The sequence below is a fragment of the Meles meles genome, chromosome 9 (genome assembly GCF_922984935.1).
Source record: "Meles meles chromosome 9, mMelMel3.1 paternal haplotype, whole genome shotgun sequence".
In the NCBI taxonomy this organism is placed as follows: domain Eukaryota; kingdom Metazoa; phylum Chordata; class Mammalia; order Carnivora; family Mustelidae; genus Meles; species Meles meles.
The window spans coordinates 48,203,125-48,215,133 of NC_060074.1; the positions used below are offsets into that span (position 1 = coordinate 48,203,125).

The 12,009-nt window shown below is 55.1% G+C and overlaps 1 protein-coding gene across 1 annotated transcript in view; it reads right to left on the reverse strand.

The window, feature by feature from the left end:
* LOC123950777 (contactin-associated protein-like 4) overlaps window positions 1–12,009 on the reverse strand; it is a 129,816-nt gene that overhangs the window by 50,071 nt on the left and 67,736 nt on the right. Inside the window, exons 6-9 of the mRNA XM_046019191.1 lie at window positions 6,476–6,679; window positions 5,707–5,888; window positions 4,266–4,409; window positions 3,135–3,399 (exon numbers count right to left, since the gene is read on the reverse strand). Coding sequence (XP_045875147.1) covers window positions 3,135–3,399; window positions 4,266–4,409; window positions 5,707–5,888; window positions 6,476–6,679 — 795 coding nt within the window. The remainder of the gene's footprint in view (window positions 1–3,134; window positions 3,400–4,265; window positions 4,410–5,706; window positions 5,889–6,475; window positions 6,680–12,009) is intronic.

Consider the following 12,009-nt stretch of genomic DNA (forward strand, 5'->3'; position numbering starts at 1 on the left):
GGGCTTGTCCTGGTGGTGGTGGGTCTGGTCCCAGGGTCATAGGGGTGTTTCCAACATCATGGGCCTCCCTCTGCTGAGGCTCTGGGTAGGATGGTTGGGGTCGTGACCCTGGTTCTCCACATCAGTCAGTCGGGAGCCCCTCATCCCTAGGTCTGGCTGAGTTGGCAGCTGGGCCCCGTGCAGGGGCATTGGTCTCTTGGGGTTACCAGATTTCCAGTTTCTTATTGGAAGTCAGGCATCTGGATTTTGCTTTTAAATCTGTGTGTGTGTTTTCTTTTTCCACTGATATTTTTAAATGGAAAAGGAAAGTCCATTTGGGTTGTCCAGGGTTCAGCCCAGAGAGTACACACAGCATGAGCTAGAAAAGGCACCTAGTTAAACATTTCAGCAGCCAGTGAAGCTGAGATTCCCCAGGGCCTATCGTGTGGTCTCACACGTTTGACATTCAAAGGGGACAGAGTGAGAGGACATTTTGTGGCCTGCAGAAGTCTTTCTGACCATTAGCTGGTGGAACTATTATTTGTACACAACTCAAGATGAAAATTTACACGGAAAGCATGTTGAAAATGTGACCCAATTGTGTTATATTCAAACACATTTTCAAATTGTGACCTAATTGAGCTTCACGTCCAGCGCAAGTTCACCTTGACTCCAGGTGAGGACCTTAAGGGACATTGGACAACCTAAATATCTGGTAACCAAGGGGAAAAGCCACCCTTCCTTAACAGAAAAGTTTGACTTACAATAACTTCTAAATAAATACGTCCTTCTCATTAAAGACTGCTGTCCCGGGCCCTCCCAGCAGGGCTCAGAAAAGTGCCCGGTTGACAGTTGCTGCTCGTGGGGGCCGCACGCAGGCCTGGGGTTAGTGGGAGAACGGGCCAGGGACGGCTGTGGCATGAAGGGGGCGGGGGAACTTCATCCCACCCTGGCTGTCTGCTCTGGGCTCACATTCTGTCTTCCGTAGTCATGCATGTAAACACATCCAGTGCTTTGGTGTGCGCTGGTTATTTATCAGGACATAATGCGTGGCCCCCGGTTTGGTAGTTTCCTCGTGGAGGTCTGGACCTAGCTGGTGCCTCTGGTTGTGGTTTGGTTTCCCCGTGGTCTGGCAGGTGCTCGCTCAGGCTGGGGTCTGCTCCAAGGGTTCAACGGGGTGGGACCAGAGCCCCACTCTCTGGGGTTGTCTAGGGGTCATCCCATGGGCTGTTGGCTGAGGGCCTCCTCCCCTTGGGGGATGTGGGCTGGCTGTCCCATGCTGTCGCTGGCACAGTGGGTCTGCCCTCTGTGAGTGTCAGGGAACCTCCGGGGGCCGAAGTTTTGGCCTGGTCACTTAAGCAAAGCTCCTGGCTGTCCCACATTCTGATCCCTGGGAACCAAGCCCTGGGCCAGGCTGGCCAACAGCAGGGGGCTGCACCTGCAGGGACATGGAGCCCCAGGAGGCAGGGGCCAGCTTCGGGTCACCCCCAGGGGTTGGATGGAAACAGGATTGTAAGAGTTGAATGCCAATTATCACATGCCATCTTCTAGCAATTTGTCAAATCCACCAACTGAGGGGTTAAATGTTGTCCCGGCTCTTCGTGGGACTTGACCTGAAGCAATTTCTTTGAAAGTCTTAAACTGGGCCAGGACAGAAGCTTTCTCAGGGCACATGGGATCCATCACAATGGACTGTGGGGTCCTGGTGGCTTACAAAAATTAACATTTTTTCTATGCCAGCGAGTCTCTGAGCCAGCTCATGGGTGAAATACTGAACGTGAGTGATTTCTTTCTTGTGAGCTCACTCTTGCAAGCTTGTCCCACTATTAGCATTCAGTAAGCTGTAAGTGGCCATCTGTCTCCAGATGATGGGGGGAATGCCCGTTGTGGAGCCCCGACCTTCTCAGGGACGTGGGTCGAAGGCTGTGTGTTGAAGTGTGTGCCCTGGCTTCATATTTACCTTCCCAGGGTCTCTCTGCTTGTTTTCATGTTGCATGGCTCTTGAGGTAGGTTCTAGGATGGATGGAGTGGGCTCAGTCTGCTTTCCGCCCGTCAGCGGAGGGTCAGTGGTTAGGAGAAGGCCAACGGGTCCTGGTCCTCCCAGGAGTGTGCTCGTGGACACAGACGTGGCCCTCCAGGGCGGCACCCATGGGGACCTCCTGTGCCAGCCCACTGTGGCCCCACTTCTGACCATGCCGATGGTCCACTGGCCCTCCAGTTCCGTGCTCAGTGCCCGGCGGCCAGTGCCCTAAGTCCTGAGGAAATGTGGTTCATTACAGGCCAGCAGGATCTTCCTGAGAAGGTGTGCAGACCCCCCACTGGTCCCAACCGCCAGGCTGGGAGTCTGTCCCCATCCTGTCCCCACCTCTGCTCGAGGCACTCAGATCCGACGCTAACCCACAGACCCAGAAGTAGCTGACTTCCTGGTGGGCAGCAGTGAGCAGACAGGCCCCACCTCTCTCCTGTCCTCAGTCCAGGAGCGATCCGCCATCACGCATCATTAAGAACATTGTTTTAGGACACTAGCATTTATCTTGAAAGCCTCCTCTAAGTATGTGTCCAACCAGAATGGGTCTTTGCCTGGGGGCAGGAGCAGGTCAGCAGAGAGGGCAGGTGCGTCTCCAGGGCGTAGTATTTCCTCTGACCGTGCTATCCTCTCAGCCGCATCTCAGCCCACCACATTTCCGGACGCACAACTGGGAGCGGCAAGGTTGGCAGCACCGTCAGGTCTGATAGGCAGGCAGCTGCCTCCCCACCGACACCGAAGGTCAAGAACAGGCTCCCTGTGGCCACGTTTCCTCAGACAGCAGAAGCACAGGGAGAGGATCTGGGACGTAGGCCTGGGGTCTGGTCAGCTTGATGGGTAGGGCACAGGGTAGGGGTCCCGGGAATGGAATGGGGGGGGCTCTCAGGCACTCCCTCTTCCCCAGGTGGCTAGGTTGGGCTGTGATGGCCACTTTGGGGTCTGCCTGTGGTGCCATGTGGTGTGAATGGCAGGGAGCCTGTGTCCGAAGGCAATGCGGTACAGGGACCTGGGTGTGGGGACCCCGAGTGTGTTACAGATTGCAGGAGTCACATTTGGATCAGAGTGTGAAATGCCTGTGGGCCCTGGGGTGACATAGCCATGCGGGCTGCAGCCTGGGGACACAGATTACCTGCTATGATGTCACTCCTTGCATGTCCTGGAGATGGGGACAGGCCCAGTCTGAGGGCTCCATCCCTGAGCATGAGGACAAAGCCCGTGGAGCTGCGAGGGGGCCGGTGGGACAGCAGGAGCCCCGCCTGGTTCCACGTCCGGAACTGGAAGCTGATGGAGACCCCGTCCTGTGCCGGGGTGCCTGGCAGCACCAAGCGGCTCCCAGTGCTCGGAAACGTGACCGGCACGGACTGCGGCTGAGAGCAGGAGAAGGAGGCGTTGCCCTGAGGACGGGAAGCAGATCTGAGGAGGCCCTGGAGGAGGGGGGCTGCTCCTCACTCCAGTGCCCCACTGTGGCCCCCAGACCCGTGGCCCCCGAGCTGGAATCGCAGGGCGTGGTGCTGCCAGTGTGGCCTCCTGCCTGCCCAGTGTCCCAGGCCCAAGAGACACGGACCAGCTGCCCAGCCCAGTGCAGGCAGTCTCGGCCACATGTTGTGCACCTCTGGGCAAAGCCAGGACAAAGCCCAGAGCCCGAGCAGAGTTCGTTGCAACAAGATTCACCTCTCGGGAGTGCACACAGCCGACAGAACCCACAGGTGGGTGTTCTGACTGAAGACGGGAGGCGAAGACCCAAAGCCTGAACACTTGTTCCCGTGACCCAGCTACCGGGAGGCCGGTTGGGGCTCAGCCCCCGGATGCCAAGACCCCACATGGACCCTCCTTGTCATGTCTCAAGGGCCATGGAAAACATGCCAGCTTATCGATCCATGTGTGTGTCCAAGCTCCCGCGGCCAACACTGTGTTCACACTCGAGGTGCAGGCGGGACGGGTTCCCTGAGGGGTGGTCTGCGCTCCCATTGCTCACGGAGGAAACTCCGTTGCCAAGGGGACTTGTCCCTGCAGGCAGCTACCTCTGCTCTCTGGGAGCAGCTGATATGGGATCTCCAGCTGACATTTTAATGGGAGACGTGGGTCTTCATCTCAGATTTAAACAATATCTCTAAGTTCTGTGCGCTTTGTTCTGTGTTTCTTGCTCAGGTGATGAGGCTGTGACATGAGTCATGTCCCCGTAACCTGACATCACTCAGGGGCGCACAAGGGCCTTCATTCCCCCGAGTCCCCCACCCTCTGTCCCCAGGCAGACTCTTACCCTGATGAGAATCTGGGGTCTGTGCTTCTTGGCTAAATCAATGATATCCTCTCCATTAAAATTAATATTTTCTAAACATCCGTCGAAGTGTTTTCTTTGAAATGTCACAGATTTTCCAGGTGCTAAAATCCCTCCGAAGCTGATCTTAGAAAGAAAAATGACATCAATAATATTCTCTAGTCATTTCCCATTAACTTGCTTAAGTCATTCATCACTCAGAGGCATAGCAGGAAGAGGCCCAGGTACGCAATTCTGCATAATCGGGGGTTGTGTTCACTATCTTAAAGGAATTTCTAAGCAGAAACTCTGAAATTGCTGTTAGTGTCTGGCAGGCTGGAGCTCCTTCATCTGTGATCAGGGGAAAGTGTGGTTCAGCATCTCACCGGGACCCTCGGGAGGAAAGGGCTTACCGATATTCATGACGGGATAGCAGGTACAGGGTGGCCTGGACGCAGGACCTGGAGCAGAGCACCAGGGTCTCTGCTCACCACCAGCTCTGCACCTTCGAGTACTGGGGAAGTCTTGTCCCCGCAAGGGGTCTTCTCTAATGCTGGCAGGTGCAGGTGGGCCCTCCAGGGTCCCCACAGGAGCCTCTCCCTGTCCTGTTGCTACCCTCCCTTACAGCTCTTCCCAAGGGCACCTCCCAGTGTCCCAGGGAGCCGACCAAGACAGCCATCCCATCTGTAAAGTATGAGCTGAACTGGTCTCCTTGGGGTGCTCATCAAACCGGCTGTCAGGTAAGGGGAGCATCCCACCTGTGTGTCCATGGCAAGGGACATCTGATCCGTGTAACCCAAACCTGTGCAAAAGGAAGTCTGTGCAGAAAATGAAAATGATTTTCTAGCTTATACATCTCTGGATGGAATTTACCTTCATCTGTGTATAGAATATAATGTTATTTTGGCCAATTTGTAGTTTAGGCAATAAAATCATGAATGATGTAAAATAGGACAGGAACTGCCAATCGTCCATTTCTGTCAAATACGTTTTTATTTTAGCCTTAGTGTTTAGCTTTTTTTAATAGTTCGTGTGCCTGACAACATCTTACAAAAATGGAATAAATTGTTATACCTCCGTATAATTTAGGTACACGTGTGCAAAGAGCTGTGGATATGTTAGGTGTGTTTGGAAACTGAAGGACAAAGAGACTGAGAGACAGGACTTTGGACCCAGCTGATAGCTCGGGATCTAGGTGGGATGCCAGGGGATTGCTGAGGTAAGCTCAGCAGGAATGGACGTGCGCCGTGGGGCATGCTGAGCACAATGGGCCATGCTCCGAGTCAGGCTCAGAGGGTGCCCAGGACAGCGGCTCCCTTGGGACACGATTAAGCCTTGACCACACGTGCCGAGAAAGGGCAACTCTCCGCAGGGTTCCCCCTTCTGTCCAGGCTCAACTGCACTCAAACCCCACGCCCTGCTGTGACTGATGGAGACTCCACACCTCAGGATCCAGGTCTGCATGACTCAGCTGTCCCCGTGCCTGGAACTGCCTGGAGTGCCGGTCCACGGAGAGGGTCACGTGCTGGCGGGCATGCTCAAGGAGCACCGAGTGCCAGTGCTGGTCGTCCAACAGACTGCCCAGTGCCACGCCCCCAGGGCCAGATGGCGAGGGTGAAGCAGTGCCTGGCCAGGGAAATGGGCACCATTAGGTACTGCCAGACCAAGCTTGCTCAACCCCATGAAGCTGCTGCGTCTGACTCTGGGACACCCTGTCCATCAGGGCTGTTCTTGGCCACTTCCCTTCATTACAGGTGTGTGTCCCTCGGAGCTGGGAGCTCTGCGATGGTGACCAGGCAGTGGCTCTCCACAGGGAAGTTTTGTTCCCCAGGGGACACTGGCCAGGATGTGGGTGTGAGCTGTGCTATTGTCCTCTGGTGGGTGGAGGGCAGGGATGCTGGTAAACACCCTCCACTGCACAGGGCAGCCCCCACAGAGGCTAATTATCTGGTCTGAAATGTCACTGGTGCAAAGTGAGGCTGGGAAGCCCTGGGTCCCATGACGTAGTTGTGTTTATCGGATATGAAGAGCTCCAGTGACTACCTCCCGGCACAATTACTACATTTTAATATGTTTTTAAGCAAAAGAGAGTCAGAATCTATAAGTCTAGGTCCTTATCTATAATACCTGTTAAAAGATTAGGTATAAAAATACTGGGGTACAAATTATATCTAAGAATTCAGATTATCGAGTTCCTTGGCTCATCACTTTACCTGAATTGATGATCAGAAGGAGCCTCCCTTTCACTAATTCCAGGGTGAAGGAGTCTCCATTTCTGCCCCGTCTGTGCAACAGAAGCCCATCACTCTGCCTTGTTTTAAATTTTAAAGAAACGATGTCTTTCACTGGATTCCTGGTACTTTGAACAAATCTGTAAAGCAGAGAACTTTTTCCATCAAAGTCCATCACGTCTGATCCTGCAGGAAAGATGATAAAAGTTGTTATAAGTATTAGCTTGCTCCTCACTGAAGTATGAAAATGGGTGGGACCTTGCACACACACAGAGGCACACACAGGCACACACAGAGAGACACACACACAGGTGCACACTCACAGGTGCACAAACACAGAGGCACACACAGGTAGACACACAGAGGCACACACAGGTGCACACAAGGGTGCACACACACAGAGGCACACACAGGAAGACACATAGGCACACATACAGGTGCATACTCGGGTGCACACACAGGCACACACACAGAGGCACATGCAGGAAGACACACAGAGGTACACACAGGTACACACACAGGCACATTCACACACAGGTGCACACACAGTTGCACACACATAGAGGCACACATATAGGCACACACAGGTGCACACACAAGCACACACAAAAGTACACAGACACAGTATCAGAGGCCGCGGAGGCTTCCATGTCCCATCCGCTGGTGGGAACCAGAGCCTCCCGGGCAGTGGGTCTTCTCTCTGACTCCTGCTCCTTTGCAGAACTGTCCCTGCCAGAGGTGACTGTGCCAGGGAGGTCCCATCTCACCACGGGGTCCCCGAGGGCAGTGAGACAGATGGTAAGGGGCCGTAGAGAATAAGATGCTCCTTCTTTCCTGAGCCAGATGCCTGTGGCTCTTCTCAGTGGCTGTTGGGCCCAAATGGCACATGTGCTCGTGTGCTCTGTAGAAAGTGTCCGTGTTCCACATTCCATGTACACAGAGGAACAGTGGCCGGGTCACCCAAGGGCTGGGTCGTGCTCAGGGAGCCCATTCACAGAGGCGGAGCAGGTATCCCAGAAAAACCCTCCCAGCAAGGACTTGAGCCCTCGGAACGGGGGCTGTGCAGAGGGTGTGCTCACAGGACGACAGAGGAGACAAGAGAGGCCTGTATGGAGCAGCGGTAGCTGTTGGTGGACCCCGAGGATAATGGCTTGACCTTGCCCCCACCCTCAGGCCACAGCCCCCACGTGTCCAGACCCAGTGGTCCCCGTTGCTCCGTGCACATAGGTGGCTGGTGGGCACATTGAATGGAAGGCCAGTTTCCTCCAAGACAACATGAGAGACTTAGTCCTTCATGGACCTTATTTCTGGCAAAACCAAGAATATAGCAGACTCTTTAATCTGGGGGCTGAGGGCGCTGATGTCCATGGAGCCGGAAGTCTGGATATAACCTTTAACCACGCCCCAAACTTAACCACTGATAGCTGTCGACTAGATCTAACTAGCAACGCATTTTGTATGTTATCTGTGTTGCTCACTGAATCGCTACAACGCAGTGAGCGCCAGAAAAGAAGGTGGCATCAAGAAAATCACAAGGAAGAGATCTTACCCCTACAGCATGCTACCGTATTTACTGGAAAACATCTGCGTGCAGCAAACCCCCACAGCTCAAAGCCTGTTGTCTGGGATAGCTTCGTGGGGATGTGTGTGTCATTTAAAGGGCATGTTATATGAAAAATAAGCCATTGGAACGACTCTTGCCCATCTTATGAGGATATCTTTTTAAAATTCATGTTTATTTTCTTACATTTTGTGAGCGTACCTAGAAATAATTCATTTACCAGGTGCGCAATGAGTAAATATTTCATTCTGTTTAAAAGGTGGGTTATCTCCCCAGTTACTTCTAGTGAATGAGAAGCATGGACGAAAAGCCAGGTACTGGGCTGACAGTGCATGGCCCTGCCTGTCTCAGGGGCTGCCTGCTCACGCCTGCATTCCAACAGGACTTTGTGCATCTTCCCCATCCTCGGGTGAGGACACAGACTTCTCTGCCAGCCTTGCACAGGAGCCCACAGACTTCCACCCATGACCCAGGGCCTGCAGACCCCTGCCTGTGACCCAACACCCATGAACCAGTGCCCATGGATCCCACCCATGGACTCCCACCTGTGACCCAGTGCCCACAGACCCCTTCCTGCCCCCATTGTCTTGGATGCCACTGGCTGGGGTGGCTGCTGGCAGCAGTCATGGCCAGTCCCAGTGCCTACCCTCTGGGTCCTCTCGGCCACGCTGCAGCAGACAAGAGACTTTCTGGCACAGAAGCCTTGGTATAACAGAAAATAAGGAGGAGGAAACGTGAGCACATGTGGGCAAAAACACAGGAACATGTGAACACATGTGTACAGACACAGGTACACATGAGTGCACACATGTACATTTACACAGGGACACATAAGCATGCACACACAGGGGCATGTACGCACACATGTGCACAAACACAGGCACACATGAAGAAAATGTATGCCCACAAACACAGAAACACGAGCATGCACACGTACACATAGGGGCATGTGAGCACACATGTGCACAAACAAGGCACACATGAGGAAAATGTCAGAACACATGTACACAAACACAGGAACACAAGAGCATGTAATATACACAGGGACACGTGAGCACACAGTTACACAAACACAGGGACATGTGAGCACAGATGTGCACGAATACAGGTACACAAAGAACATGTGAGCACATGTGCACACAAACACAGGAACACGCATGGAGGTGCACACACAGGAATACGTGAGCACACAGGTACGCACAAGAACATGTGAGCACACGTTTACACAAACACAGGCACACACATGACTGTGCACACACTTACACAAGCACACCAGGGAACTGATACAGGGCTTAGACATAATTATTTCTGTGGAGGGTCCTGAAGCCAGAAAGCCCTCTCCAGGGTGCTGTGGGGTAGCATGGTTGATAACTGCTCCAAGTCTCCTGGCAGAGTGCCCGCCGGCAGCTCAGGGCAGCCAGAGCCACTAATCCTGTCCTCTGTAAGGATCGCGAGGCCGGTGGTCGCAGGAAAGGGCCCACACGTCCGCTTCCAGATGGGCTGCATGGAGTCTGCCTGCTCCCGCTGTTCCTGGTGGTGACACTCACGCCGGGGGTGGACGGGCCGCTGTCAGGAAGCACAGTGTGCATGCGGTGGCCTCACAGCCTGGCTTCCCCAGACGGTCTGCACCCATGTCTGATGCAGAAGCCTTCCCGTGATGTAAGACGTCATCAGCTTTCCTGAGCTCTTGTCAAGGTGGGTCTGTCTCCCTCCCACACTGTTCAGTTTCCTCTTACTGTAGCCTCGGGGCAGCCGGCGGGCCGGTAGGTCTGTTGGTGGCTCATCGCGAAGGACCCTCATTTTCAGAGGCTGCACCAGCTGTGTTTAGTTACTGACTGGGGGGCACGGCATGGGCTAGCCCTCCTAACCCCTCAAGCAGTATGTGCTTAACCAGACAACCCTAACCCTGGAGGCCTTGGCCCTTGCTCTATGCTGGTCCAGACGCTGTGTGTGAGGAGCAGACCCTTTCCTGGTGGCCTCGTGGCCTGCCCGCTGCATGCCTGACAGTGCAATTGCTTTTCATCCGTGTATCCTACTGACAGATTAATGAACAGTCACCACGAGGCTCCAGGATGGTGTGGTTGCCATGGGGACAGCGCGGGTTGCCATGGGAATGTGTCAGCATGACCCCAGCCTGGCCAGGGTGTGCAGGAAAGTTGTGGAGGTGGAGACACGGCGGCTGATCCAGACTCCAGGGCATGGCCGTGGAGGGTGGGCTAAGGAAGCCAGGCACCAGCAACACACCTGGGAGTGTTCTGTGCAGAAAGCTACAAATAGGGAACGCTGGCCCACAGAGTAGTGCGGCACTGGGGTGAGGGGTGAGTGCCGGGAAGGAAGGGGACTGAGGGGTTCTTGTAAGACTTAGAATTGTGCACTTAGGTTTTTAATATTTTCCCTCCTGTATGTTACACCTTGAAAAGTTATACGTTCTCAAAGGGTGAAGGTTGAGGGTTGTAGGCGTAGGGTCCGTCTGTGCAAAGGTCCTATGCTGACTGCAGATATCCTGGTGCTTTCAGAAAACCCAAATAGAGGGATGGTGGCTGCCTCGGGAGTACCCAGTTCCTCTCAGCTGCCTGGGGTGGGTGGGGCTCACGCAGAGAGGCAGGTCAGAGGAAGGGTGGGAAGAATTAGGACTCTACCTGGCTGCAGCATCTCCAGCCTGGTGCACGGGGTGGGGGTGGGGAGAGTGTTGGTGTGTCTGCTGGGTTTGACATGGGCGCCTCCTTCCTCCGCATCTAAGGCTGCATCGCACCCATCAAGAGGCCCTCAGGACTGCCGTGGTCAACTTGGTGGAGCGTGGCGGTGGGACCCAAACCAGGGTCAGAGCTGAGGATGACGAGGATTCAGCATGCACTGGGAAGGAGGGGTCGTGGGACTGACAGTGACTGGGGGTGAGGTGGCCCTGGGTCACCCAGAGGGGGCGTCTGGGCTTCCACTGAGAGAGAGAGAACCAGGCAGTACTTGGAGACAGTTGGAGGGATGGCTCCAGTTCCAGCCAGATGAGGGGTCCCAGAGCCTAGCCCAGAAGGCAGCAAGAAGATGCTGGTGGATGTCGGTGAGTCTTGGAAGGGGCCCTGAGGTGGCCGAGCTGTGGTCTGGAGGCCCATGAGAAAGACCCTCCTGACGAGAGTGCAACCTGCAAGGCCGTCTTCAGCCTGCCCTCGGCCACCCGGTGTGGCTGCTGCAGGACTCTGATGAGTGCATGGAGAGAGAGCCCGGGTGTGCAAGAGAGACCATGGCCCGTCCAGGAGCGCGGCATGTGGTGGCCGCGGGAGGGATGCATGGGGGGAGGGGTGGGATTCCTCCGGGACCTGCACATGGAGCCGCTGCGTGTGAACACAAGGGTGCATGCGCATTTCCGAGCAGCTTGCTGAGGAGGCCCGCACCTTCCCACAGCAGAGCAGCACACCTGCGTCGCTCGAGGGCGCTGATGCAGAGACGGCATGTCCTGTATGTCAGGGGCACTGGTGGCTTCTCACGTGGTGGAGAAAGGTTACCTGCTGGGCTTCATGCAGACCCTCCCAGCCGGGCTGCATGGACTTCAGGGCTGCTGCTGGTCCCACGGGAAGGGCCGTGGCCGCACGTCTGGGAGGGAGGGTCCTGGCACAGCCTCATCAGAGCACATTCCCCAAGGGGAAGAGGGCCTCGTGCCTGGCCAGTGTCAGGGTCCTTGCCCAAGGGAGCCCTCGTGGTCTGGAAATCCAGAGTGAGGCCATGGATGGAGCAGGAGGAACACTGCGGATGAACTGTTGCCTCAGGGGTCCCTCGGTCCCCTGTGCGGGGCTGGCAGTGCTGGTCCACACAGCACACTGGCCGGACCCTCACTCTGGTGACCCTGGAGCTCCCCAAACACTGCATGGCCGCCACCCCCATCCTCGAGCAAACCCTCCCACAGAACAAGTCCTGGCAAGTGTCACATGGTCAGTGAGTGGGGGTGGGCCCTCTTCAGGGTCAC